The 25,614-nt window shown below is 42.0% G+C and overlaps 3 protein-coding genes across 6 annotated transcripts in view; 2 read left to right on the plus strand and 1 right to left on the minus strand.

Annotated features, from left to right (window-relative positions):
• Positions 1-4,186, plus strand: part of POLR1C (RNA polymerase I and III subunit C) — a 38,208-nt gene extending 34,022 nt beyond the window's left edge. Inside the window, exon 9 of the mRNA XM_017971114.4 lies at positions 3,992-4,186. Coding sequence (XP_017826603.2) covers positions 3,992-3,999 — 8 coding nt within the window. The 3' untranslated portion in view covers positions 4,000-4,186. The remainder of the gene's footprint in view (positions 1-3,991) is intronic.
• Positions 1-16,834, minus strand: part of XPO5 (exportin 5) — a 45,644-nt gene extending 28,810 nt beyond the window's left edge. The window contains exons 1-12 of the mRNA XM_002746576.7: positions 16,545-16,834; positions 14,288-14,409; positions 13,332-13,404; positions 12,135-12,272; positions 11,776-11,958; positions 10,589-10,615; positions 9,313-9,498; positions 7,420-7,496; positions 4,029-4,128; positions 2,427-2,510; positions 1,673-1,798; positions 315-405 (exon numbers count right to left, since the gene is read on the minus strand). Of these exons, the coding sequence (XP_002746622.1) occupies positions 315-405; positions 1,673-1,798; positions 2,427-2,510; positions 4,029-4,128; positions 7,420-7,496; positions 9,313-9,498; positions 10,589-10,615; positions 11,776-11,958; positions 12,135-12,272; positions 13,332-13,404; positions 14,288-14,409; positions 16,545-16,649 (1,312 nt within the window). The 5' untranslated portion in view covers positions 16,650-16,834. The remainder of the gene's footprint in view (positions 1-314; positions 406-1,672; positions 1,799-2,426; positions 2,511-4,028; positions 4,129-7,419; positions 7,497-9,312; positions 9,499-10,588; positions 10,616-11,775; positions 11,959-12,134; positions 12,273-13,331; positions 13,405-14,287; positions 14,410-16,544) is intronic.
• A 129-nt stretch (positions 16,835-16,963) lies between these two features.
• POLH (DNA polymerase eta) overlaps positions 16,964-25,614 on the plus strand; it is a 42,178-nt gene continuing 33,527 nt past the window's right edge. For 2 of the 4 annotated variants that reach the window (XM_002746578.6, XM_078369224.1), the window contains exons 1-3: positions 16,964-17,208; positions 22,581-22,721; positions 23,255-23,389. In XM_002746578.6, coding sequence (XP_002746624.1) covers positions 22,585-22,721; positions 23,255-23,389 — 272 coding nt within the window. In that variant the 5' untranslated portion in view covers positions 16,964-17,208; positions 22,581-22,584. The remainder of the gene's footprint in view (positions 17,209-22,580; positions 22,722-23,254; positions 23,390-25,614) is intronic. The other 2 variants (XM_035295714.3, XM_035295715.3) reach the window with 1 other exon arrangement.

Raw genomic sequence — 25,614 nt, forward strand, 5'->3', positions numbered from 1 at the left:
GAAGAAAGAACTATAAGGTAAGATGGTATTTAATCCTAAGTCTGAAAAAAAGTCAAGAGCATCTTAAATATGATTAGTATACCTAAACATCAATGTCCAAAGGCTGTGTGTGGGGTTTGTGGTAAAAAACAAAACACTATGCCTGGAATACAGCCCCAGCACTCTTCTACAATGGGAAACTAGGGCTTAATAAGTAAGCTGCTATCCAGATTTGGGGATCTTTCATAAGAACCACAAACATCATGCACTGTGATTCATAATACTGGATGCCATTCTGAGACTGCTGAGAGAAATTCAAGGCCAACATCACTTACAGTTGAAGAAAGCATTGAAGTCCTCATCGCTATCAAAATCAAATCGAGAATATTCACAGCTAGGGCTGTCTGTTTTAGAAGGAAAGCCCATCTGGAAAGAGAAAGGTAATTGGGGTAGGGGATGAAAATGGACCCACTGAGAGTGCTTAAGCTTCAGGAGTTCAAGCACTTTTAATTTAGTTAAGAGTTAAGGGTTTGCATGAGATATTGTATGATAAATAACCACTTCTGTTCTATCACAGGTCCACAGTTTGCTCCCAGTTCCAGTATTCCTCAGTGGTAGAAAAGAGAATACTTTTCGTTGATACTATCCTCCAAGTTCCTCAGGGAGAATTAAATTCTTGAATTCTTTTAGGGCCCAAAATGATAATTCAGCAAGCAGTAAGGAAGAAAGAATTGAGAACCACTTGCCTCAACTACTGAACATGTAGAATAAGCTTATAGAACTTTGTATGTTTCATTCAAAAAAGTATTGAAGACCATGGCAGAAAATACAAACAGTGTGTGCTATGTGCTAGATAAATTCCTTAAGAAAATAAGGAAACCCTTGAATGTGCCCTATTTTATGATGTTACAAATTAAGAATCTGTCAACTGCAAGAGCTCTTAGTAGGGAATTCATGAGCAATTTTCTACTGAGCAATTTCTACAATCTTTGCTTTCACTCTCACTCCCCGCATTTGCCTTCCTAACTCCCACTTGGCCTTCAGAAACAATCGTTAGATATTGCCTTCTCTTGGACTCTTCCCAACTCAACCATCCTGTGTACTTCCAAAGCATTCTGCTTTTAACCCCTAAATAGCAATTACCACATTGTATAGTTGCTGCTTTTGCCCTAGTACCTAGCCCAATACTTATGATACGTAAGTACTCTGATAGAGAAGAGCAGTTATAATAACCAGTAAGGACTGATTTCTTCCTGAGGAATAAGAAAATATGTCCAATAAAGGAATCTTAGTGAAGAAAAGGCTGTTAATAATGCCAATAAAAGTCTTTTTTTTTTTGTTTCTCCCCGAGACAGGGTCTTACTCTCATCGCCTAGGCTGGAATGCAGTGGTGTGCTCTTAGCTCACTGCAGACTCAACTTCCCAAGCTCAGGTGACTCTCCCACCTTAGCCTCCTGACTAGCTAGGGCTACAGGTGTATACCACCATGCCCTGCTATGTTTTTTGTATTTTTAGTAGAGATGAGATTTTGCCATGTTGCACAGGCTGGTCTCCAACTCCTGGGCTCAAGTGATCCTCCCACCTCAGCCTTTCACAGTGGCTGAGATTATAGGCGTGAGCCACTGTGCTCAGTCTCGAAGTCCTATTATGTGTATTCACCTACACTCCACATGTTTAGATTCCCATTATATACCTTGACTAAGTTAGTCATGGAAGCACGAAGATATTTTGGTATTATTGCTAATAGCAAAGGATCACGGGACAGGATTTCATGCCTGAAGAGGGCTCCCCAAGTCATCTGAGTTGAAGAGCGTAGAAACTAAAGAGAAAAAAAGAAAACAACAGTCTTAAGGATTTGGATTCTATACCCAAGATAATTCTAACCCAGATTATTACTTAGCAGTTATCAACTCCATTTTTTCTTAGAAATAAATCTGTACAATACTTTGAAGCTGTCTCTACTGCAATGCATCAGTAATGACTACTCATGATGGACCATATGTTAGTAAGACAGGCTGTTGGTCAGGGAAATCACCTGGAGTGTGGACTGAATTTTACTACTTTTTCTTCTTTGCAAGAAAGAATACTGGAATCTCAGAGTGATATTAGAAGAACAATTTTGAACTGACTGAAATTAATTTGATAACACAATCAGACTTTTCTTTTAAAAATCTTTATAACTTTAGTACTAAATCACCTGGGACACACCTCACATATGACTGAGTACAACCAGAATATTACCTGAAAGGAAAAGCTGCTGACCTAGACAAGTGCATTGTTTGGCTTAGGAAGAAGAGCCAATACTTCTCTTAATGAAATGGCACTACAGTCATTCCCCAGGGCCTGAAAAGTCACATTTTATACATGATCTACAATATTTCAGGACATAGTGCTTGATACTGGTTCACCTAACTAAAATTTTGAGAAGTTACATGTATAACGTTTACCTGACTTGGATGGGTTGTGAAAGCAAGAAAAGATTCCAGGTATTTCCCAAAGTTTGATGGTGTTTCCACGTCAGAATCAACACCCTGTAGGAGAAGACCACTATATTAATGATGCTGATTGAGAAAATCAGGAGAGAAAAAGCAGGGGAAAAATAAAGACAAATTAAACTCTTGAAAAATTCTGTTTTTAAAGGACTTTATATTTCCTTTTGGCTAAAGAAAAGCATCACTTCTAGGGCTAAAATATAGGAAAGTTACTTTTTCTACTCAATAATCATCATTAAAACCCACTCTGTGGTCAAATAGTAAAATAAAAAAATACTCATTTCAGAAATTACAGGGAGAAAGAAAGTCTGTATTAATTCCTCAAACCTTGCCTATTCACATCTCTGTGAACCATCCTATTAAATAACCCCTTCAATAGTTTCTCTTTTTTTTTTTTTTTAGACGGAGTCTCACTCTGTTGCTCAGGCTGGAGTGCAGTGGCAAGATCTCGGCTCACTGCAACCTCTACCTCCTGGCTTCAAGTGATTCTCCTACCTCAGCCTCCTGAGTAGCTGGGATTACAGGTGTGCACCACCATGCCCAGCTAATTTTTGTGTTTTTAGTAGATACAGGGTTTCACCATGTTGGCCAGGCTAGTCTCAAACTCCTGACCTCAGGTGATCTGCCCGCCTTGGCCTCCCAAAGTGCTGGGATTACAGGCATAAGCCACTGCGCCTGCCCACCTCAATGGTTTCTTATGTCTGAAACTATCCTCTCTAACCATTTAAACCACCACAAGACAATAGAACATCAATTGCAAATGTCTTTTCCAACGTTCTATCTTCCAGCTTGTAAGACTGGGTATTAAATATGTCTCAGGCCAGGCGCGGTGGCTCACACCTGTAATCCCAGCACTTTGGGAGGCCGAGGTGGGTGGATCACGAGGTCAACAGCTCGAGACCATCCTGGTCAACATGGTGAAACCCCGTCTCTACTAAAAATACAAAAAATTAGCTGGGCATGGTGGAGCGTGCCTATAATCCCGGCTACTTAGGAGGCTGAGGCAGGAGAATTGCCTGAACCCAGGAGGCGGAGGTTGCGGTGAGCCAAGATCGTGCCACTGCACTCCAGCCTGGGTAAGAAGAGCGAAACTCCGCCTCAAAAATAAATAAATAAATAAATAAATAAATATTTCTCTAATGGAAGTTTTCCAGGTCAATTAGTTTGTCTTTTGTGATCCAATAATACATTCCTTAGATTGGGAAAAGGGTTCTTTATTCAAGTCCATGTTTCATGGACTAATAGAATATAAAAGCGTAATACACTCAGCAGATTGAGGTTCTCTAAGTATCAAAATTCACAAGAAACCAACGTTGACTTTATGGAGTAATAGGTGTGGATATCTGACTTTGGTATAACTATTTTATTGTTAAAAAAAAATTTAGATCACTTAAACACTATTAAGATAATTTAATCTATAGAATCATGCAAAAACCTGTAGGGCATTGCCCCATCAGGCTAAAATCAATGACAATTGTAACCCCTTATTGAAACTAAGTTTCTAAATATTCTTCCCAAAGGGCCTTGAAACTCTCCAGAAAGCAAGCACCAGCTCACCAGCAATGCACACAGCTGATTGCCCAGCGCACACAACACCTGACAGAGTCTCTTCAGAAAGACATAGTGTTTTTCTACCAAACCTCCTCCATCAGCAGTCCTGTAAGATGAGAGAATTCCTTATATAACTGACAAAATTAAAAAGGTCATAATAAAAACATTACTTTGTGTCTCATTTCTCCAAGTCATACAGTTCAGGTCTGTAATTCAGCAGAATTCCAATAGCTTTGCTATATTAAAAATTTTTAATTTTTTAATTTATTTGGTGGCAAAACCTGACCTGATATGATACAGGAATATGCACACAAACAGCAAGTAATAACTACTAGTATGAACAGCAGCCATATTAGCTGTCTTCTGGAGGACGAGAGTATCATGTAAAAGGCAAGGACCTTGGGGTAAACGAGGCTTAGGCTTTAGGAATGGTGAAAGACAGGATGCTATTATGGTGTCCAGTGCAATCTCTGCAGCTTGACTGCCTGTGTTTGAATCATAGCTTTATGACCCATGGCTGTGGCATGGGACCCATAGCACAAACAGAAATGGGACACCACTTAGTATGAGTGTCATGATCTCTATGGAACTAAGAATTGGACCTAAAAATACTAACTACCCAAAAAACATTATTCATTTAATTAACAGAATCCCTTAAAAACAGTGCTGCAATCTCTACAGGGAAGGAAGCCGTGATAAATGTGTATTAGAATACATAGTAAGAGATTTTAAGTAAAACATACATGCCTCACATCTTTTCATTTCTCCTTGGGACCAAAAGTGAAGAGTATCAAAAAGCTGCAACAGATTCAATGACTTATAATACATAGTTCTGCCTGACTTCCTGGTAAGAAACATTTTATCAAGAAATGCTTTAATTTTTTTTTTTTCTTTTTTTGGAGCCAGGATCTTGCTGTCAGACCTAGGCTATAGTGCAGTGGCTTAAACATGGCTCACTGTAGCCTCAAACTAATGAGCACAAGGAATCCTACAACTTCAGCCTCTTGAGTAGCTGGGACTATCGGCACACCACCATACCCAGCGCATTTATTTTTATTGAGATTTTTTGTAGAGATGAGGTCTTGCCATGTTGCCCAGGCTGGTTTTGAACTTCTGCATCCAAGCAATCTTCATGGCTTGGCCTCCCAAAGAACAGGGATTACAGGCATGAGCCATTGTGCCTGGCCTTGCTTTACTATTTTCTAGAGCAACTGGAAGAAAGTATGAGGAAGCATCACTTAGTGACTGGGGATGTGTACTGAGAAATGCATCATTAGGTAATTTCATCACCATTTGAACATTATGGAGTGTGCTTACACAAACTTACACAACAGGAATAGCCTATTACACATCTAGGCTATGTGGCATAGCCTATTGCCCCTAGGCTACAAACCTCTATAGCATGTTACTACCAATGCTGCAGGCAACTCTAACACAGTGGTAAGTATTTGTGTATCTAAATACAGAAAAGGTACAGTAAAAGTATGGTATAAATGATAAAAAATAGTATACCTATAAAAGGCACTTACCATGAATGACTGAAAGACTGAAAACTGCTGGGTGAGTCCAGAGTGGTGAATGAATGTGGAAGCCTAGGACATAACTGAACACTACTGTAGACTTTATAAACACCATTCCCTTAGACTAAGCTAAATTAATTAATTAATTTATTTATTTATTTATTTAGAGGTGGAGTCTCACTCTGTCACCTAAGCTGGAGTGCAGAGGCATAATTCTGGCTCACTGCAACCTCCGCCTCTCGGGTTCAAGTGATCTCCTGCCTCAACCTCCTGAGTAGGTAGGACTACAGACACACACCACCATGCCTGGGTAATTTTTGTATTTTTAGTAGAGATGGAGTTTCACCATGTTGACCAGGCTGATCTTGAACTCCTGACCTCAGGTGATCTGGCAGCGTTGGCCTCCCAAAGTGCTGTGATTATAAGCATGAGCTACTGCACCTGGCCCACTAAATTTATTTTAAAAATTTTCTGGCAGGGCACTGCGACTCATGCCTGTAATCCCAGACTTCGAGAGGCTGAGGCAGTTGGATCACCTGAGGTCGGGAGCTCGAGACCAGTCTGACCAACATGGAGAAACCCCGTCTCTAACAAAAATACAAAATTAGCTGGGCATGGTGGCACATGCTTGTAATCCCAGCTACTTGAGAGGCTGAGGCAGGAGAATCACCAGGAGGTAAAGGTGGCAGTGAGTCAAGATCATGTTATTGTACTCCATCCTGGGCAATGAGAGCAAAACACTACCTCAGAAAACAAAACAGAAAAAAAAAATCCTTTCTTCAATAATAAATTAATCTTAGCTTACTATCACTTTTTACTTTATAAACTTTTAAACTTTTTAAAACTATTTTTTTTTAAGACAAGGTCTCAGTCTGTTGCCCAGGCTGGAGTGCAGTGGCATGATCATGGCTCTCAGTAGCCTGGACCTCCTGGCTCCAATGATCCTAGCACCTAAGCCTTCTGAGTAGCTGGGACTATAAGTGCATATACCACCACACCCAACTAATTTCTGTATTTTTTTAGAGATGGAAGAAATCCTGCCACGTTTCCCAGGATGGTCTTGATCTCCCGGCTCAATTAACCCTCCTGCCTTAGCCTTCCCAAATGCTGAGATTACAAATGTTAGCTACCACATTCAGGGATGACTGCCTCATTTTCTTTCTTTTTTGGAGACAGAGTCTTACTTTGTTGCCCAAAGTGGAGTGCAGTGGCGCAATCTCAGCTCACTGCAACCTCCACCTCACGGGTTCAAGACAATCTCCTGCGTCAGCCTCCTGAGTAGCTGGGATTACAGGGGTGCAACACCACACCTGGCTAATTTTTGTATTTTTAGGTGAAAAAAAATACACGTTTCACCATGTATTTTCACCATGTTTGCCAGGCTGATCTCTAACTCTTGGCCTCAAGTGACCCACCGCCTCAGCCTCCCAAAGTGCTAGAATTACAGGTGTGAGCCAATGCCTCAATTTCTTATCCAAAAACACTATCTATTGACAGCTAGCATTTAAATAAGAACCTCAGCTAGGCACTCCTGTAATCCCAGCACTTTGGGAGGCCAAGGCAGGTTGATCACCTGAGGTCAGGAGTTCGAGACCAGCATGGCCAACATGGCAAAACCCTGTCTCTGCTAAAAATACAAAAATTAGCCAGCCATGGTGGCATGTGCCTGTAATCTCAGCTACTGGGGAGGCTAACACAGGAAAATTGCTTGATCCCAGGAGACAGATGTTGCAGTTAGCCAAGACTGCGCCAGTGCACTCCAGCCTGGGTGACAGAGCAAGACCCATTTGAAAAAAAAAGAAAATTCAGATATACCCAAATAAGGTAGAAAAATGATAAAGAAATTAGAAAACACAATGAAAAGTAAAGATACTCACTGTGCAGCGGAGAGTATATAATGCATGGCAACATCTCCAAATAAGACCATCAAGGGCTTCCGGTCTTCCAACTTGCCCTAGACCCAATTTTAGGAAAACACAGTCATATAAACCATACTTCAGAGTACCAACATCTTCTATAACTATATAATCAAATACATTGACTTCATAATTTCTTATATACCCCAGGGCTTAGTGAAATACTAGAAAGAAGCCCAATTCTTTAAAACCAAATCTGGATAAACTTCTACTTTCTTTTGCAAAACTATCAGTTTAGCAAAAAAGGATAAACTTACATTTTTAAATGTGTTGGGCAGGCTGGACATGGTGGCTCAGCCTGTAATCCCAGCACGTTGGAAGGGTGAGGTGGGCAGATCACCTGAGGTCAGGAGTTTGAGACCATCCTGGCCAAAATGGCGAAACCCTATGTCTACTAAAAATACAAAAATTAGTTGGGCATGGTAGTGCACACCTGTAGTCCCAGCTACTTGGGAGGCTGAGGCAGGGGAATCGCTTGAACCCAGGAGGCAGAGGCTGCGGTGAGCAGAGACTGGGCCATTGCCCTCCAGCCTGGGAAACAGAGTGAGACTCCCATCTCAAAAAAAAAAAAACAAAAAAAACCCAAAAAATTAGCCAGGCAAGGTGGCACATGTCTGTAATCCCAGCTACTCAGGAGGCTGAGGCAGGAGAATTGCTTGAACCTGGTGGCAGAGGTTGGAGTAGACTAGAATCGTGCTACTGCACTCCAGCCTAGACGACAGAACGAGACTCTGTCTCAAAAATAAATAAATGCTGATATGACAGCAAAGTAAATTATATTTGTAGATAATATTCCTATGGAGAAAGGATTTATGGTTGCATTGGTTAGCCAAGACAGATATAGGCTGGGCATGGTGGCTCATGCCTATAATCCCAGCACTTTGGGAGGCCGAGGTGGGCAGATCACTTGAGGTCAGGAGTTCAAGACTAGCCTGGCCAACATAGTGAAACCTTGTCTTTATTAAAAAATAAAAAAATTAGGCCAGGTGCGGCGGCTCATGCCTGCAATCCCAGCACTTTGGGAGGCCAAGGTGGGCAGATCATGAGGTCAAGAGATCGAGGCCATCCTGGGCAATATAGTGAAACCCCATCTCTACTAAAATACAAAAATTAGCTGGGCATGGTAGCACATGCCTGTGGTCCCAACTGCTCGGGAGGCTGAGGCAGGAGAACTGCTTGAACCCAGGAAGCAAAAGTTGAAGTGATCCGAGATTGCGCCACTGCACTCCAGCCTGGCTCCTGGTGAAAGAGTGAGACTCTGTCTCAAAAAAATAAAAAAAAAAACAACAACAAAAATTAGCCAGGCGTGGTGACATGCGCCAGCAGTCCCAGCTACTCGGGAGGCTGAGGCGGGAGAACTGCTGGAACCCGGGAGGCAGACACTGCAGAAAGCCAAGATCATGCCACTGCACTCCAGCCTGGGTGACAGAGCGAGACTGTCTCAATTAAAAAAATAAAAATTTTATATATATACACACACACACACACACAAATGTATGTATGTATGTATGTATATATGGAGACAGATATAAACCCAGTGTAGCCACCATCCAAGGTTTCTTGATAGTCATTAAGTGAGCTTTAAACTTAAACATTTACTTTTTATCTGTTAAGTGTAAATTGCCAAGTATCACAGCTATTTCAAGAACCATGCAGCCTGACAAATTTCCACATTCTGCCAAGGGATCCCTTGATATTGGCAAACTCCTGTCCAAGGGGGTTGGAGTAGCAAGTCGGCCCCAAAGAATAAAACCCAAACCTTTAAATGAGTTTCTGCCACAACATGCAATTAAACAATATACAGCCTACTTCAGAGACTCTAAGGATAAAAGTCAGTTTGAAGTGGTAACTTACTTTTCTGCTGACTGCAATGAGAAGACACTCAGCAGCTCCCAACTGAAGTCCCTGTTCATTTAACAGCAAACACAGTATCTCCAGGAGTTTACAGTTTTCAGCAGTAATGTGACTCATGGACACCCAGTCAATATAGCCTGCTAAAGTATTCAATGCGGCAACTCCTACTCGACAGTTTGCTTGGGCCTACCAGAAAAGAAGTAACTTTTGACCATGAAGTCCTCAATAACACATAAGAATCTTGTGGTTATAATTGAACTCCTAGTTTCTAAACAAGAAAATGATTTTTTAAAGAATGTCTTCATTTAACAGTCATAGGTAGGGAACACAATCACTTCTCAAACAATGGCATTCTCAACATCCATCAATAAGACCATAATGGCATATGTGGCCATTTTATCTTTTTCACAAAATCCCAAATCTTATTATTTTACTTCCCAAGGCTGGGTGCAGTGGCACACACCTGTAATCCCAGCACTTTGGGAGGCCAAGGCGATTGGATCAATTGATCCCAGGAGTTCAAGACCAGCCTCAGCAACATGGCAAAACCCAGTGTCTATCAAAAAAAAAAAACAAAAACAAAAAACAAACCCCAAAATACTCAAACCAAACACAGACACACACACACACACACACACACACACACACACACACACACACACAAATTAGGCATGGTGGTATGTACCTACAGTCCCAGGTACTCATGAGGCTGAGATTAGAATCACTTGAGCCCTGGAGGTTGAGGCTGCAGTGAGCTACGTTTGCGTCACTGTACTCCAGCCTGGGCAACAAAGTAAGACCCTGTCTCGAAAAAAAAAAAAAATTAAAAAAAAAAAAAAAAAAAAGTTTTTTTTTACTTCCCTTCCACCATAGCTCAGTGATCAAAAACAAAACATAGGATGGACGGAGTGGCCCATGGTCACTTTGGGAGGTCAAGGCTGGAGGATCACTTGAAGCCAGGAGTTCAAGACCAGCCTAAGCAACACACTGAGACCCTGTCTCTATAAAAAGTATTAGCTGGACATGGTGGTACACACCTGTATTCCCAGCTACTCACAAAGTTGAGGTGAGAAGATCACTTGAGTTGGGGAGGTTGTGGCTGCAGTGAGTTGAGATCACACAACTGCACTCCAGCCTGGGCACAGAGTAAGACCCTGTCTCCAAAACAAAACAATATAACACAAGCAAGGCTGAGGTCACCATCCACTAGGTGCATGTATCCCCTCACCTGAACGCCTCACAGGTCTACTTCGAACTTTATATAAAGAGCTCTTACCTTTGACTCCTGGGAAGTATCTGTCTTCTGAAAGGAAGTATAAAGATCCAGTGTTTTTAATGAGCAAAAGGCCACATAGTAACATTCTACCCCTCCAAAATCAATGCCCTTGAATAATTATTCTTAAATATATGCTATTATTAATCAATCTTGGAAAACAACACAACTTTACTAAGAATGCATAGCTGATATTCCCCTAGGGAAAACAAGTGAAGTCAGAAGCATAATTAAATGAATACAATTTATGACCATGTATGTATGGCATAAGTATATGAAAACCAAGTACTCAAAAATACTGGATGTTAAATATATCAAAATAATGGCTACTCAGTGAATATACAAATATGGTTGATTTTTATCCTTTTATTTCCAAATTCCCTACAGAGGCATTAAATGTTAACTTACAAGTATAAATTTTATAGGCCTAATTTTAAGGTCAGGCACGGTGGCTCACACCTATTTAATCCCAGGCTGAGGCAGGTGGATTATTTGAGATCAGGAGTTTGAGACCAGCCTGACCAATATGGTGAAACCCCGACTCTACTAAAATATAAAAATCAGCTGGGTGTGGTAGTAGGCACCTGTAATCTCAGCTACTCAGGAAGCTGAGGCAGGAGAATCACTTGAACCCAGTAAGCAGAGCTTGCAGTGAGCCAGGACTGTGCCATTGCACTCCAGTCTGAATGACAGAGCAAGGCTCCCTCTCAAAAAAAAAATTTTAGTATTTTCTTAAGGAACTTCTGAAAATAAAACTAACACCTAGGGCTGGGCATGGTGGCTCACACCTATAACCCCAGCACTTTGGGAGAGCAAGACAGGTGGGTCACCTGAGGTTAGGAGTTCAAGACCAGCCTGGCTAACACAACAAAACCTCGTGTCTACTAAAAATAAAAAATTAGCCGGGCATGGTGGCACACACCGATAGTCCCAGCTACTTGGGAGGTTGAGGCAGGAGAATTGCTTGATCTCTGTCTCTTAAAAAAAAAAAAAAAAAAAAAGAAAGAAAGAAAAAAAAGAAAGAAAAGAAAATGAGCTCTGGGTTTTCACATTTCCTAGTTTTGTTGTTGTTTTGCTTATAAAATAGCCTTTTATTTTGCTGACCTAGACATCCTAGTTCCTTACTGAAAGAGTAATAAAAAACACTCATATTGGAAAACAGAATTTTTATAGGTAGGGGTATCCCTTACCGCTTGCTGGTATTTGTTTACATTTTCTTGAAGTGTGTTAAGCAGAAAACTGAAGATGCTTTCCATGTTCTGAGTTAACGTTTGCTGGATATCCCTTCTTCTTTGAGGGGGAAGTGTCTGAAAAGTCACTACATCCTCTGCCAGTCGCAAAAGGATGAACATCACCAATTCTGTCTGTGTTTCCTACACCAACAAAAATAGGCTAGTTAAAAACTAAAGTATCTTTTCATTTTATGTATATCCAAAGGCTACTTTCTGTTGCCAAAAAAAAAAAAAAACCCACAAACAAAATCAAACAACAAACCCTGAAATTTGTTCCAAGGAAAAGTATGCCAAACTGATACAGCTGTGGTCCATACCCCTTGTTTGGAAAGGATGTCCAATTCTATTAGCATGTCAGGCCAATGCTGTGGCCACTCTCGCTTGATCATTTCCACTACAATTCGAGATAGAGCATCTTTAATATGGTTCTCCTCTTCCAAAATGTTCAATGTTCCCTGAAAAAGAACAAGAGATCTTTAAGAGATATGCAAGACTGGATTCCAGAAAAAAAAGCTGGGCTGTAGAATTACACAAAATTTATCAGCAGGCCTACTTTTAAACCAAACAGAACGAACCTGTTCTTCATGCTTGAGTCACCTGTCCTGCATTCTCGCTAATCATTCTTTCACTTAAAGCTTAAGTGAGGGTTGTTGCACCTAATAAAATGGCTGTCACATAGAGCTAGAGTGAATCATTATCCTTTACAAAATGAAAAAATTCTCATATTGGTTGTTTCAGTTTGCAGAAGGCCAGGGAGGAAGAGTATGGAAATAAAGAGTATAGTGAGTAGCTGGTAAAATGTAAGAGTATGAAGGAGCAAATAAATATTTTACCAATAGTTCTAATATTAGAAGACACAGAAATATTAGGAGATACAGATTCCATCTTTCATGTCTTTTAGTCAAAAAAAGAAAGGAAGAAAAAAGGCTATAATTCTGAACATGTTTAAAGTCATATCCTGCTTTGTGTTTAAAGGGACAGTCATCCAGTCATCACTAATTGAAATCTAAGAATCTTATTGATTTGTTGAAATTATTTAATCCTCTTTACCCTGCCTTTATAATTTAAAAAATAGAAGTCAATACATAAGAGTAATTAATTAAACCTAGAAAGAGACATATGCTGAAATATGCTTTCTGTTTTGTTTTTTTTCCTGAGGCAGGGTCTTGCACAGGTGGAGTGCCATGGCACTATCACACCTCACTACAGTCTGAACCTCCTGGACTCAGGTAATCCTCCCACCTCAGCTAATTTTTATATTTTTGGTAGAGATGGGGTCTCCCTGTGTTGCCCAAGCTGCTCTTGAATTCTCAGACGCAGGTGATCCTCCTACCTCAGCTTCCCTAAGTGCTAGCATTTCAGGTGTGAGTCACTGTGCCTGGCCTGAATTATGATTTATTGTGCTGTCTGACCCTATTCGGAACCACTGAATTTTTACACAAACTCTATATTGAAGAAGTCACACTTTGTCTAAACTACCTTGGAAACACGTTTCCCAGTCACCCTTTCCTTACATTTGCAGTCAGCTCCATGACACTGTTCTTCAGATAGACCTTCTCCAATCGAGACATGCCGTTCCACCGAAATCTGGCCACCAAGATGCATAAAGTCAACAGAATTACATTAGAAGTCTTCTCTTTACAAGAAAATAGCACTGATTTCTATATTTGATTACATTCTGGAGATTTCACTAAGAAATTATACTTTTGATTTTGTACCCTTCAACAAACTGACAAAAATGGTCTACATTTAACCAAAATACTAACAGAAAAATTCTTGGGAAAAGACTTTATATGCACAGTGGTCCATTAACTGGAATCTGCACAAGATTTGGACCCCAAATCAGCTTTTCCTCATTTTATTGATGCGCTAAAAGTGAATACACATCTATGTCAACTGCAACAATGTACTTGCCTTTCAGAAAATACAATCTGGACATCACTCATTTTCTGTGCTGGCTTACAAAATAATAGCATAATTCTGGAAAAACGATGGCTAAGTCTTAATGGCTGCCTCTTCTAATAGGTGTTGAGGGTAGGAGAATCAGGTTAGGAGGGGTTTTCAGTTATTCTCATATAATCCTGCTTTGGATGTGCCTCTCAGAGAAGGCACACAAACTCAGAGAGAGAGAAAGAGAGAGAGAAAAAAAAAAAGCCACTGCCTAATCAGAGATTTACTGACCTATACATTGCATTATTCTAAAAAGGCTTCAAAGGCTACTGGCATATAGTCAGAGCTCACTAAGTGTTGGCTAAATGACAGGTAGTATTTGTTGAATGGGTACTATGTACCACACACTTTATATGAATGAAGAAAAGAAAGGTTAAATCTTGAATGAGAGCTCCTGTGAGGTTCTGATAACATCTAGGGGATTATTCCTTTCTTCTTAGAGATTGCTCTTCTCTACTCACCTAAACAGCATCTGTACAGATTACATAAGATATAAAGATCTGTTCCAAGAGCTCCTTACTTGACAACGTGTTCCAAGATCTGAAGGCCAAAATGTCTGACGATGGCAATTTGTGTTTTCTCAGCCAACCTCAAGCCACAGGGGACACAGATAGGACACTTTTCTTTAAACTCTTCACAGAACTGAAAGAAGAAGTTAGAGTTTCTTTTGGAGGTCTAAGAGAATAGGGACTAAAATAATTTCATATTAAGAAACTCCAACCAGGGCTGGGTGTGGTGGCTCACACCTGTCCCAGCACTCTGGGAGGCCGAGATGGTGGACTGCTTGAGTCCAGGAGTTCGAGACTAGCCTGGGCAACATGGCAAAACTCCATCTCTACTAAAAAAAAAAAAAAAAATTTTTTTTTTTTTGCATCTTGCTCTGTCATGATCTTGCAGTGGCGCGATCTTGGCTCACTGCAACCTTCGCCTCCCAGGTTCAAGAAATTCTCCTGCCTCAGCCTCCCAGGTAGCTAGGACTACAGGTGCACACCACCACACCCAGCTAATTTTTGTATTTTGGGTAGAAACAAGGTTTCACCATGTAGACCAGGCTGGTCTTGAACTCCTGACCTCAGATGATCCACCCGCCTCAGCCTCCCAAAGTGTTGGGATTACAGGTGTGAGCCACTGCACCCAGCCTGCCAAAAATATTTTTAAAAATTAGCCAGGCATGGTGGAAAGTGCCTGTAGTCCTAGCCACTCAAGGAGGCTCATGTGGTAGGAGAATCACCTGAGCTCAGGACATCAAGGCTGCAGTGAGCTGAGATCTTCCCATTGCACTCCAGCTCCGGCAACCAGAGTTAGATTCTATCTCAAAAAGAAACTCCAACCTAAGCTATATGTTTAAGTTGCAAAACCTAGATCAACATTATATGGCTCTCCAAGCACAGCCGCTTTAAAATATATATATGTAATATAAAAATATAAATATAAAACGTTTTATATGTAACATTTCCTCCAAGTGGTGTTCACTTTATTTTATGAAGAGATATATATATACACGTTTACATATCTTGTGAATAAAGAACTGATAAACATCCCTTTCACCGTGATGGTTCCAGATTTTTTCCATGCAATGGTCAACAGTAGCCCTACTAATGTTGGGGAAAAAAATGGACCTAAAGGAAATTATTCGTTAGAGACATCCCCCTGATGTACATAGGGGTGAAATAATTTCTAGGGTTTCCTTTAAAAACCTGTGAGGCGGGGAGAGAGGATAGGCAGTGGAAAAAGCAAATGTGGTAAAATCTTTAATTGCTGAATTTAGGTGACAGGAACATGCAGAACCACTATCGTATTCTCTCCACTTCTGTGTCTATTTTAAATATTAATAATAAAAATCAAACTAATAGAACTCAATTGTTTGCTTCCAAACCCTGTGGCAAACATCAACATGTTGTAACGTTTCTTCCAAGTGGTGTTTACTTTCTTTTTTGAAGCTAACATCACTTTAAAAACGTACAGCACAAGCACAAGTATATTCTCCTAAACGGCCACTTCTCACAGTCCACATACATTGTTTTCTGGGCAAGCAAGCTTGGACTGTATTAGCATCCCAGAACTGCAACATGAGTCAGTCCCAAGAGCAGCGCATACGGGTCTCAAGCAAACTACTTTCAGGAAACCAAAAAGTGTGCCCTTGTTAAAATGCAAAGTGGTAGAAGTTCATCTTTGCGCAAAATAGCCTAATAATATCACACTCAGAAACATGGAAGGAGTGGAGGTGTAAGAATTACCCCAGAAAATGCCCAAGGCACAAACGAAAGTTAGCGAGAGATGTTAAAGGATACAGGCTATAAGGGCACTAGAGAGGCTGGGACTTGGTCAGTTCGGGTCAGGGGAGTGGGCCAGCAGGAAAACATTTAGGGCAGGGGAGACCATAAAGAATGAAGCTGGTGTTGGGGGAGGGATCTGCACGTGCGCCGCGGGAAGGCGAGGGGATGTGGGGCTTGGGGAATGAAAATGGGCGAGGGTCGTGGTGCGGACAACTGCACAGAAGCGAGGAAAGGGGGACGACAGGATTGTGGGTAGCGGCAGCGAGATGAGAAGCAGCAGCTAGCGACCGGAGTGTCCCAGGCAAAGTGCAGGAGCGGCAGGTAGAGAAGGCGGGGGTTTGGGAGAGGCGCGGAGGGCCGCAAGGGGAAGGTCCCGGGGAGTTGGGAAAGGAGGTCTAGGGGCCGCGTGGGCGGGAGACTTCCCCAGTTACAGGGGGCGCGGAGCTGCTGGGGCTGGTAGACGGTGTCGAGAACGGCCCAGGGCGCCAGGACCCCAGCTACCTTGAGGGCTTCCAGACGGTAGCGCTGGGTGGAGCTGGGGTCCATCATGACCGTCACCGCTTTCACCAGCTGCTCGCACAGCGCGTTCACTTGATCCATCGCCATGCCTAGCGCCACGCGCCGAGAGCGCACACAGAGTCCCAGGACCACGAGGCACGACGGCTCCCTCGGCGGGACCACCCGTTGGTACCGGGCCGCGCGGGGCAGCGGGGGGTGGAAAGCTGGAGGAGGAGCAGGAGCAGCAGCTCGCGCTGGGAAGCCGGCCCTGCGCACGCGCCCGGCCCGCCACTGCGCACGCGCCCGCGGAAGTGGCGGCTCCCGTGTGACGGTTGCGCCTGGGTGGGTGGGGCGGGAGGCGGAAGGGCCGCGGTGCGCAGCCGCGTCAACGGCCCTTCGCAGTGAGCGCGCTGTCCGACCTCAGTCTGGCTGCTTAGTTGCTGGGCGCGACGCTAGTGGCTGATTCCTGCTGGGCCGTGGGCATCCTTTACGACCCCTTCTCGGTTTCTCCGTTGTCACGGAAAATAAGTCTCGCTCGAAACTCACTGGCCCGCTCCCAGAAAGGCGAAAAGATATTCAAGAGCCCTTCCATTTTCCTTCCAGTGGACACCGACGCCAGCATTTGCGGCACCCGCTGTTCGCAGTTTGCCAGGTGTTCGTTACCTTGGTAAGAAATGGAATTGTTCACTGTCACTGTGTTTCAGACTTTCTATGTTGCCTTGGCTATTGGTTTTATTATGATGTAGCGGTGACTGGGCCGACGTTATGTGAAATAGAAATCATGCTAACAGGGATAATGCCCTGGTACCGTCCTCTAAGATTTTTCTTAGAAAAAATGTTTTTACTGTAGTTCTTAAACCTCTGCATGTATTATTACCTGGTGGGCACCAAACTGGTTTTGTGCGGATCGAAGTAAATCGAGATGTTTAAAGAAGAATAATTGCAATTAGTGAAAGTTTGTGCGGTTTTCGTAATTGACCAAGTGCTATATATAAGGATTTCAAAGTAGTGTAATCCTTATCCAAAAACATGGTTTGGGCAGAAAGTGTGTTTCATTTTCCATCTTTATAAAACTCTGGCCGGGCGCGGTGGCTCACGCCTGTAATCCCAGCACTTTGGGAAGCCGAGACGGGCGGATCACCTGAAGTCAGGATTTCATGACCAGCCCGGCCAACATGGAGAAACCCCGTCTCTACCAAAAATACAAAAATTAGCCGGGCGTGGTGGCGGGCGCCTGTAGTCCCAGCCACTCGGAAGGCTGAGGCAGGAGAATCGCTTGAACCTGGGAAGCGGAGGTTTCTGTGAATGGAGATCGCGCCATTTTACTGCAGCCTGGGCGACAGACCGAAACTCCGTCTCAAAAATAAACAAAGCTCTTGCTTTCTTGAGTAAATACATAAACTGAAAACCTCAACAGCTTTATTATCTGTTAAAGTCTGCAGATCTGCTTTTGTGATTGTGTGATTAGTAAAATGATTTCTGAACGTAAATTACTGCTTCCTATTCCTGCCCCACTCTGGTATTTGGATCTAATATGGTGCTTAGCCTGTGGGTTATTTTTGTTTTGTTTTGTGACAATGCATTTCCTATTCGTTGGCTTCATCTGTTCCAGTACTACAGAAAAGCCACTTCAACGTAAAGGGATTTCTGGCATGTTACGATTTTTTAACTTGTAAATGTTTTAAGTATCACATTCTGCCTGTTTTAGGCAAGTGGTTGATTGGAATTTATAAGGAATTAATGCTGGACTCCTCTGATTTTCTTAATTTTTTTTCACTCATCCTCCTGCTTTGCAATTATAAGACATGTTTTTTTCTTTTTTTTTTTTGTTTTTAGGACATTTTTTTTCAAGATGAATGTTTTTGAAAAACTTTTTTTAGAATACAGTTGGGTGCTCACTCAACTGTATAACCTGTGTTTCTCTTATTTGAATCATAGATTGCTGATATTTCCATTGTCTTATATAAGTCTTGGCTCCCAAACTGCTGCATATAGGAATCACCTGGAGAGCCTTTAAAAATCCCCCATGCCCAGGTCATACTCATATCGATTAAATTAGTATATATAGTTGTGGCAGTCAGATATCAATAGTATTTAAAGCAGCTTGGCCAACATGACAAAACCTTGTCTCTACTAAAAATACAAAAATGTTAGCTGGGCAGGGTGGTGTGCCTGCCTGTAATTCCAGCTACTGGGGAGGCTGAGGCAGGAGAACTGCTTGAACCTGGGAGGCGGAGGTTGCAGTGAGCTGAGATTGCACCACTGTACTCCAGCCTGGGCGATAGTGAGACTCTGTCTTTAAAAAAAAAAAAAAAAAAAAAAAGTAAAGGTTTCCAGATGATTTTAATATATAGGAAATTTTGGGAGCCACTGCTTTATATTTCTTCTTCCATATTACTAAAAATGTTAAATTATTGGCATCCACTCTCAAGCATGTAAGGTTTGTTCTTCCAAGCTACCATTCATAACTTCATGTATGTTTATCTGTTAGAGTGAGTTTTTTTGTGTGTTTGAGAAATTTACATGAGTGGGTAGAAAATCACAGAATGCTACAAAGTAATTGTTAGGCACTAGCCACTGATGGGTGCTTAGTGATTGAAAGGTTGAAGAGAAGCAAGATGTTTGCAGTCTGAAAGTATCTTTGATATCAAGTATCTTTAATATTTTTAAGTTACAAAAGGAAAAATAGTAACCTTATAATGAGAAATGTGGCAAAAAAACATTTAATCCATCATGGTTAAACAGGTAATAAAATATACTGACAGCTTGTATTCCCCCCCACCCCATGTGATGCACTGAGGAGAGCACATCAATGCCATTATATTCTTTTTTTTTTCCAAAGGTTGCTTCAAATTGCTTTAATTAATTTTCTAGCCAGGATCACACTAAATAAGACCTCATGACAGTCCCATATGCAGCCATTTCAACTAAAGCGTGGCACAGAATGCTCTGCCATGAGCCACAAGCAGCACAGTCATCACCTCCCCCAAGCACAGGTTGCTGCGGTGAGCCACCCTTTCTTCTCAACTGCATTTCAGTTTCCTAAAGGTCCCGGCCACACAGAGTTCTTTTAGGGATTAAAGTAAAAGGAAAAAAAGTAGAAGCCAACATCCATCCTTGAAGAAAAAAAGTAAATCCATTTCATGGTGAACTTCAGCTTCCTGACAGATTTGAGATCAGTATTCTCCAGTCTGAACATAGTCTTCTGTGACCTGGGAGAGTGTGGTCAGGTACTGCAAGCTCAGGGCAGCCAAGAGCATGACGAAGGACAGGTAGATGGGGGAGTAGTAGCTTCGGGAGATCAGCTGACAGTTGGGAAGATTCTGCGTCCGGATGGTGGAGATGATCTGCCTCGTTTTACTGGAAGATGGGTCTGAGTCGGGGATTCTATAGTAAATCTCTTCCAATGCCATTATATTCTTGCCAAAAATGCATAATCTTAATCATGAGAAAACATCAGACAAACCCAAATTGTTGTTATTATTATTATTATTATTATTATTGAGGCAGAATCTCACTGTTGACCAGGCTAGACTACAGTAGTACAATCTCATCTCACTGCAACCTCCGCCTCCCAGGTTCAAGCAGTTCTCCTGCCTCAGCCTCCTGAGTAGCTGGGATTACAGGTGCCCACCAACACACCCAGCTAATTTTTTGTATTTTAATAGAGACAGGATTTCACTGTGTTGCCCAGGCTGGTCTTGAACTCCTGATCTTGTGATCTGCCTGCATTGGCCCCCCGAAGTGCTGGTGTGAGCCACTATGCCCGGCCCACAAACCCAAATTAAGAGACATTCTCAAAATACTCTTAAAAAGTGTCATGGTCATGAAAAACAAGGGACAACCAAGGAAATGTCAACAGATTGGAGGAGAGTAAAGCATAAAGTTAATAATATACCAACGTTCATTTTTCAGTTTTGATAATTGTGTTATGTAAAATGTTAACATTAGGAAACTGGGAGTAGGAGAACTCTACCATTTTTTGCAATTTTCTTTAAGTCTAAAAGTATCTCAGAGTAAAAAGTTGACATTTTTCATGAAAGCTATGATGTTATGTATCATTTCCTGCTTCTCTTTTCCCTGAGTTTGTACGTGAGATTTGTCTATCAACTAGATTTAATATTGGTTCTCTTCCCTTGGTGATATAGATTGTGATTTTAATTTCCATTTCCCCATGACTAATGATGGTGAGCCTATTTTTATGTGCCAGTTGGCTATTTTTGTATCTTTTGTGGTCAGTTCTTTTGAGGGTATTTTTAAAGCTTTTTAATACGTATTACCCTCATACAGTTGTCTAATTTATTCCTATGCCAGCAGTACAGTTTGAGTATCTGTGATCTTATGATATATGTATGCTAGTTTTTGTCCACGGTTCCTGGCTCATGACTCCCCTAGCTTTCGTTATAATGTCGGGGCTCTTGAAGCAAGCCTCAGAAAACAGAATTTCTCTCTGACCTTCTGCCTTCCTTTGATTTGCCCGAAGCAGGACTCTCATCTTCCCCTGGCTTTCTGCTTTTGGGTCATAAGATTTTCATTTCAGAAGAGTTTCTACCCCATACCCTGGAGGAAGGAATGCTACCAGAGAGGCCAGGAAGAATCTGAACAGACAGGCCTTGCTGCCTATTAGTATTAGATCATACCTTTTTGTCCACATTTCTACATGGGTTGTCAGTCATGCCTAGCCAATGAAGTCTTCATAAAAGGGCCAAGAGGACAGGGTTTGAAGAGCTTCTGGATAGGAACAAAAGGAGGTTCCTGAAGAGTGGTGTTTCCAGGGAAGACATGCCTTGCCCTTTGTATCTCTTCATCTGTATATCCTTTATAATAAACTAGTAAATGTGATTTTTCTGAGTATGAGCCACTCTGGTAAATTAACCAACCCCAAAGAGAGGGTCATGAAAGCCCCAATTTATAGCCAGGCAGTAACAACCTGTGGCTTGTGATTGGCCTCAGAAATAGGGGCAGTCTTGTAGGACTGAGCCGTCAACCTGTGAGAACTGACTCTCCAGGTAGATAATGTCAGACACAAATTGGAGGATACCCACTTGGTGTCTGCTGCAGAATTGATTGCTTTGTTGGTGGGGAGAAATCCCCACACATTTGGTCACAGAAATCTACCTTGTTGATTGTTGTTGAGTGAAAGAATTTTAAAAACTGTGTTTTTTCCACTCAGGTATCCCTAATCTGAAATTTGATTATGGGTGCTTAACTGGTGATTATAATGCAAATATTGCAAAATTTGAAAAAATTCAAAATCTCAAGCATTTGGATCCCAAACATTTCAGATAAGGAATACTTAATCTGTATATTTAAATGCCTATTTTTTTTTTTTTTTTTGAGACGGAATTTCACTCTTGTTACCCAGGCTGGAGTGCAATGGCGCGATCTCTGCTCACCGCAACCTCCGTCTCCTGGGTTCAGGCAATTCTCCTGCCTCAGCCTGCTGAGTAGCTGGGATTACAGGCACGCGCCACCATGCCCAGCTAATTTTTTATATCTTTAGTAGAGACGGGGTTTCACCATGTTGACCAGGATGGTCTCGATATCTTGACCTTGTGATCCACCCTCCTCGGCCTCCCAAAGTGCTGGGATTACAGGCTTGAGCCACCGCGCCCGGCCTAAATGCCTATTTTTTTTTTTTTTGAGACAGAGTTTTGCTCTTGTTACCCAGGCTGGAGTGCATTGGCGCGATCTCAGCTCACCACAACCTCCGCCTCCCAGGTTCAGGCAATTCTCCTGCCTCAGCCTCCTGAGTAGCTGGGATTACAGGCATGCGCCACCATGCCCAGTTAATTTTTTGTATTTTTAGTAGAGATGGGATTTCACTATGTTGACCAGGATGGTCTCGATCTCTTGACCTCGTGATCCACCCGCCTCAGCCTCCCAAAGTGCTGGGATTACAGGCGTGAGCCACCGTGCCCGGCCCTTAAATGCCTATTTCATTCCTTTCTCCCATGCTCATGGTAACTCATCAGTGAAAGAAGGGAATTACAGTTTTCCTTGGCATTTGCTAAGTGTCCATAAAATGTTGTATTACAGAAAAATGGCTACTGGACAGGATCGAGTGGTTGCTCTGGTGGACATGGACTGTTTTTTTGTTCAAGTGGAGCAGCGGCAAAATCCTCATTTGAGGAAAAAACCTTGTGCAGTTGTACAGTACAAATCATGGAAGGGTGGTGGGTATGTATCATTGTTATTGTTACAACTATTAATCAATGGTAACACAGTGGCACTGTGGTAGGTGCTTTGTTGTTGTTGTTGTTGTTATAGTATCTTTATCTGTTAACCCATCCAGAGACCAGTGGCACCAGCAGCTCACAGCAGCTTTGACTTAAGCTCAAGTAATCCTCACACTTCAGCCTCCCAAGTAACTAGAACTACAAGAGCATCCCACCATACCAAGCTGATATTATTTTTTGTGGGGGTGGTAGAGATGGGGGTTGGTTGGGGGCAGGGCTCACTATATTGCCCAGGCAGGTGTCAAGCTCCTGGCCTCAAGCAGTCCTTCTGCCTTGGCCTCCCAAAGTGTAGAAATTGCTGGCATGAGCCACTGTGCCTGGCCCTATTTTTGAGATTTCTGAACTGCTTCATTTGGGATTAAATGGTAGCATCTGTGGTCAAAAAGTTTCTGATATGTTTATAGCTTACTTGTGTTAAATTTTACTTGTGATCATGTAATATGTTTTCTGTTTTCTCTTTTTTTCTAACCTTAGAATAATTGCAGTGAGTTATGAAGCTCGTGCATTTGGGGTCACTAGAAGTATGTGGGCAGATGATGCTAAGAAGTTATGTCCAGATCTTCTACTGGCACAAGTTCGTGAGTCCCGTGGGAAAGCTAACCTCACCAAGTAAGAAAAAACATTGCTTATGGAGACATAAAGGAGTCGAAAATAATACTTCATGAGGCTAAGAACTGGTGTTTTGAATTTATTCTCTGTAAATAACATCTGGAAAAAATTCTTTTTGGTCAATAATCTTGTCTCTGAAATAAAAAACATTTTGATTTGTGTCTCAGGGACAGTTCAAAACCATTGTAACATAAGAGTTGCTGCCTTTGACATCTATTCAGTTTCTTAATTGTTCAAAATTGGTTGTTAAATTAAGATTTAATACCAATTCCCATGTTCTCCTTCCAAAAGTCTAAAGTATTTGAAGTTATTAAGTTGACTGTAAAACAGAGTTTTTCCAGGAAAGGCTGAGTTTAACTGATGTTCTAGTACAATATCAGGAATTAGTTGCCATAATTGAATAATCTCAAGGGAGATTACTTTTCTTTGTTTTTAGATTAAGCTATCTCTCTGCAAATATTAGAAGTTTAGCCTTGGAATGGGGTATATGTATCAGCATAGCTAAGTCAGAGGTAGGCACAGACCCCAGCCATTAATCCTAACAGCTAGTATGTATTGAGCATATATCACATGCCAGGCACAGTGTTTAGCTCTTTATAGGCAATATGTCTATTAAATCTGACATTGTTATAAGGTAGGTACTAATATTACTCCCCCTTCACAGATAAGGAATCAAGTTCAGAGAAGTTAAATAATTTAAGTTAGTCTGGGTGGCTCATGCATGTAATTCTAGCATTTAGGGAGGCCAGGGTGGGCAGATCACTTGAGTCCAGGAGACCAGCCTGGGCAACATGGGGAAACCCCATCTCTAACAGAAAATACAAAAATTAGCACTACAGGTGTACTACATACCTGTAGTCCCGGCTACTCAGGAAGCTGAGGTGAGAAGATCACTTGAGCCTGGGAGGCAAAGGTTTCAGTGAGCCCAAATCACACCACTGCACTCCAGTTTGGGTGACAGAGTGAGACCCTGTCTCAAGAAAGAAAAAAAAGTTTACACAGCTAAGTGAAAGACTGAGGATTCACACCTGTTTTTTAAGATTCTAGTATCTGTGTTCTAAAGGTACACTATACTATACTATGTGGTGTGGTATTGGAATCATGCTTAACTCAGTCTAAAGGTAGAGTGGCACAGCCAGTCCCACATTGGAATTATTGCAAGAAAAGAAGATAAAGTTGAATGAAGATTAAGTTTTCCAAATACTTTTTTAAAAAATTTATTATTTATTTATTTTTTTAGTGACAGGGTTTCACCATGTTAAGCTGGTCTTGAACCCCTGACTTCGCGATCCACCTGCCTCAGCCTCTCAAAGTGCTGGGAATACAGGCATGAGCCACCACGCCCAACCTTTTTTTTTTTTTTTTTGAGATGGAGTCTTGCTCTGTCACTAGGCTGGAGTGCAGTGGCACGAACTTCGCTCACTGCACCTCCGCCTCCCAGGTTCAAGCAATTCCCCTGCCTCAGCCTCCTGAGTAGCTGAGACTGCAGGCACGCACCACCACGCCCATCTATGGGTTTTTTGTTATTTAAGTAGAGATGGGATTTCTCCATGTTGGCCAGGATGGTCTTGGGCTCTTGACCTCATGATCAGCCCACCTTGGCCTCCCAAAATGCTGGGATTACAGGCGTGAGCCAGCATGCCTGGCCTCCAAGTACTCTTAAAAATACTTTGGAGTGATTTGCCCAAGAGGCTGCGAGGAAGCACTGAAACAGCCTTGTTTTGGAAAAACTCAAACTATGGTTTTCCTCTGCTCTCACACCATAAGAACAGTCAATACAGAAGACATTTGTGACCAAAGGTATGGAGACATTTCCCCACACACCAAGCAGCAAAGACCAGCTGTGTGTCCTCCCAAGTCAATTCCAACACTGTCTACCTGGAGATAGCATCAGATTGCACATATTGAGGGCTCAGTACCACAAGAACACCCCCTCCTCCTTTTCCATCACAAGTCCAGGCCTTCAGAATGTCTGTCCAGCTGGCTTTAAGTTGGGGTGCCCACAACTCCCTCTTTGGGTTTGATTAATTTGCTGAAGCAACTCACAGAATTCAGGAGAATGTTTACTAGTTTATAAAGGATATTACAAAGGATACAGATAGGCTGAGCATGGTCACTCATACCTGTAATCCTAGCACTTGGGAGGCTGAGGCAGGAGGATTGCTTGAGCTCAGGAGTTTGAGACCAGCCTGGGCAGTGTAGTAAGACCTCCTCTACCAAAATTA

This window comes from Callithrix jacchus, chromosome 4 (assembly GCF_049354715.1).
Source record: "Callithrix jacchus isolate 240 chromosome 4, calJac240_pri, whole genome shotgun sequence".
In the NCBI taxonomy this organism is placed as follows: Eukaryota; Metazoa; Chordata; class Mammalia; order Primates; family Cebidae; genus Callithrix; species Callithrix jacchus.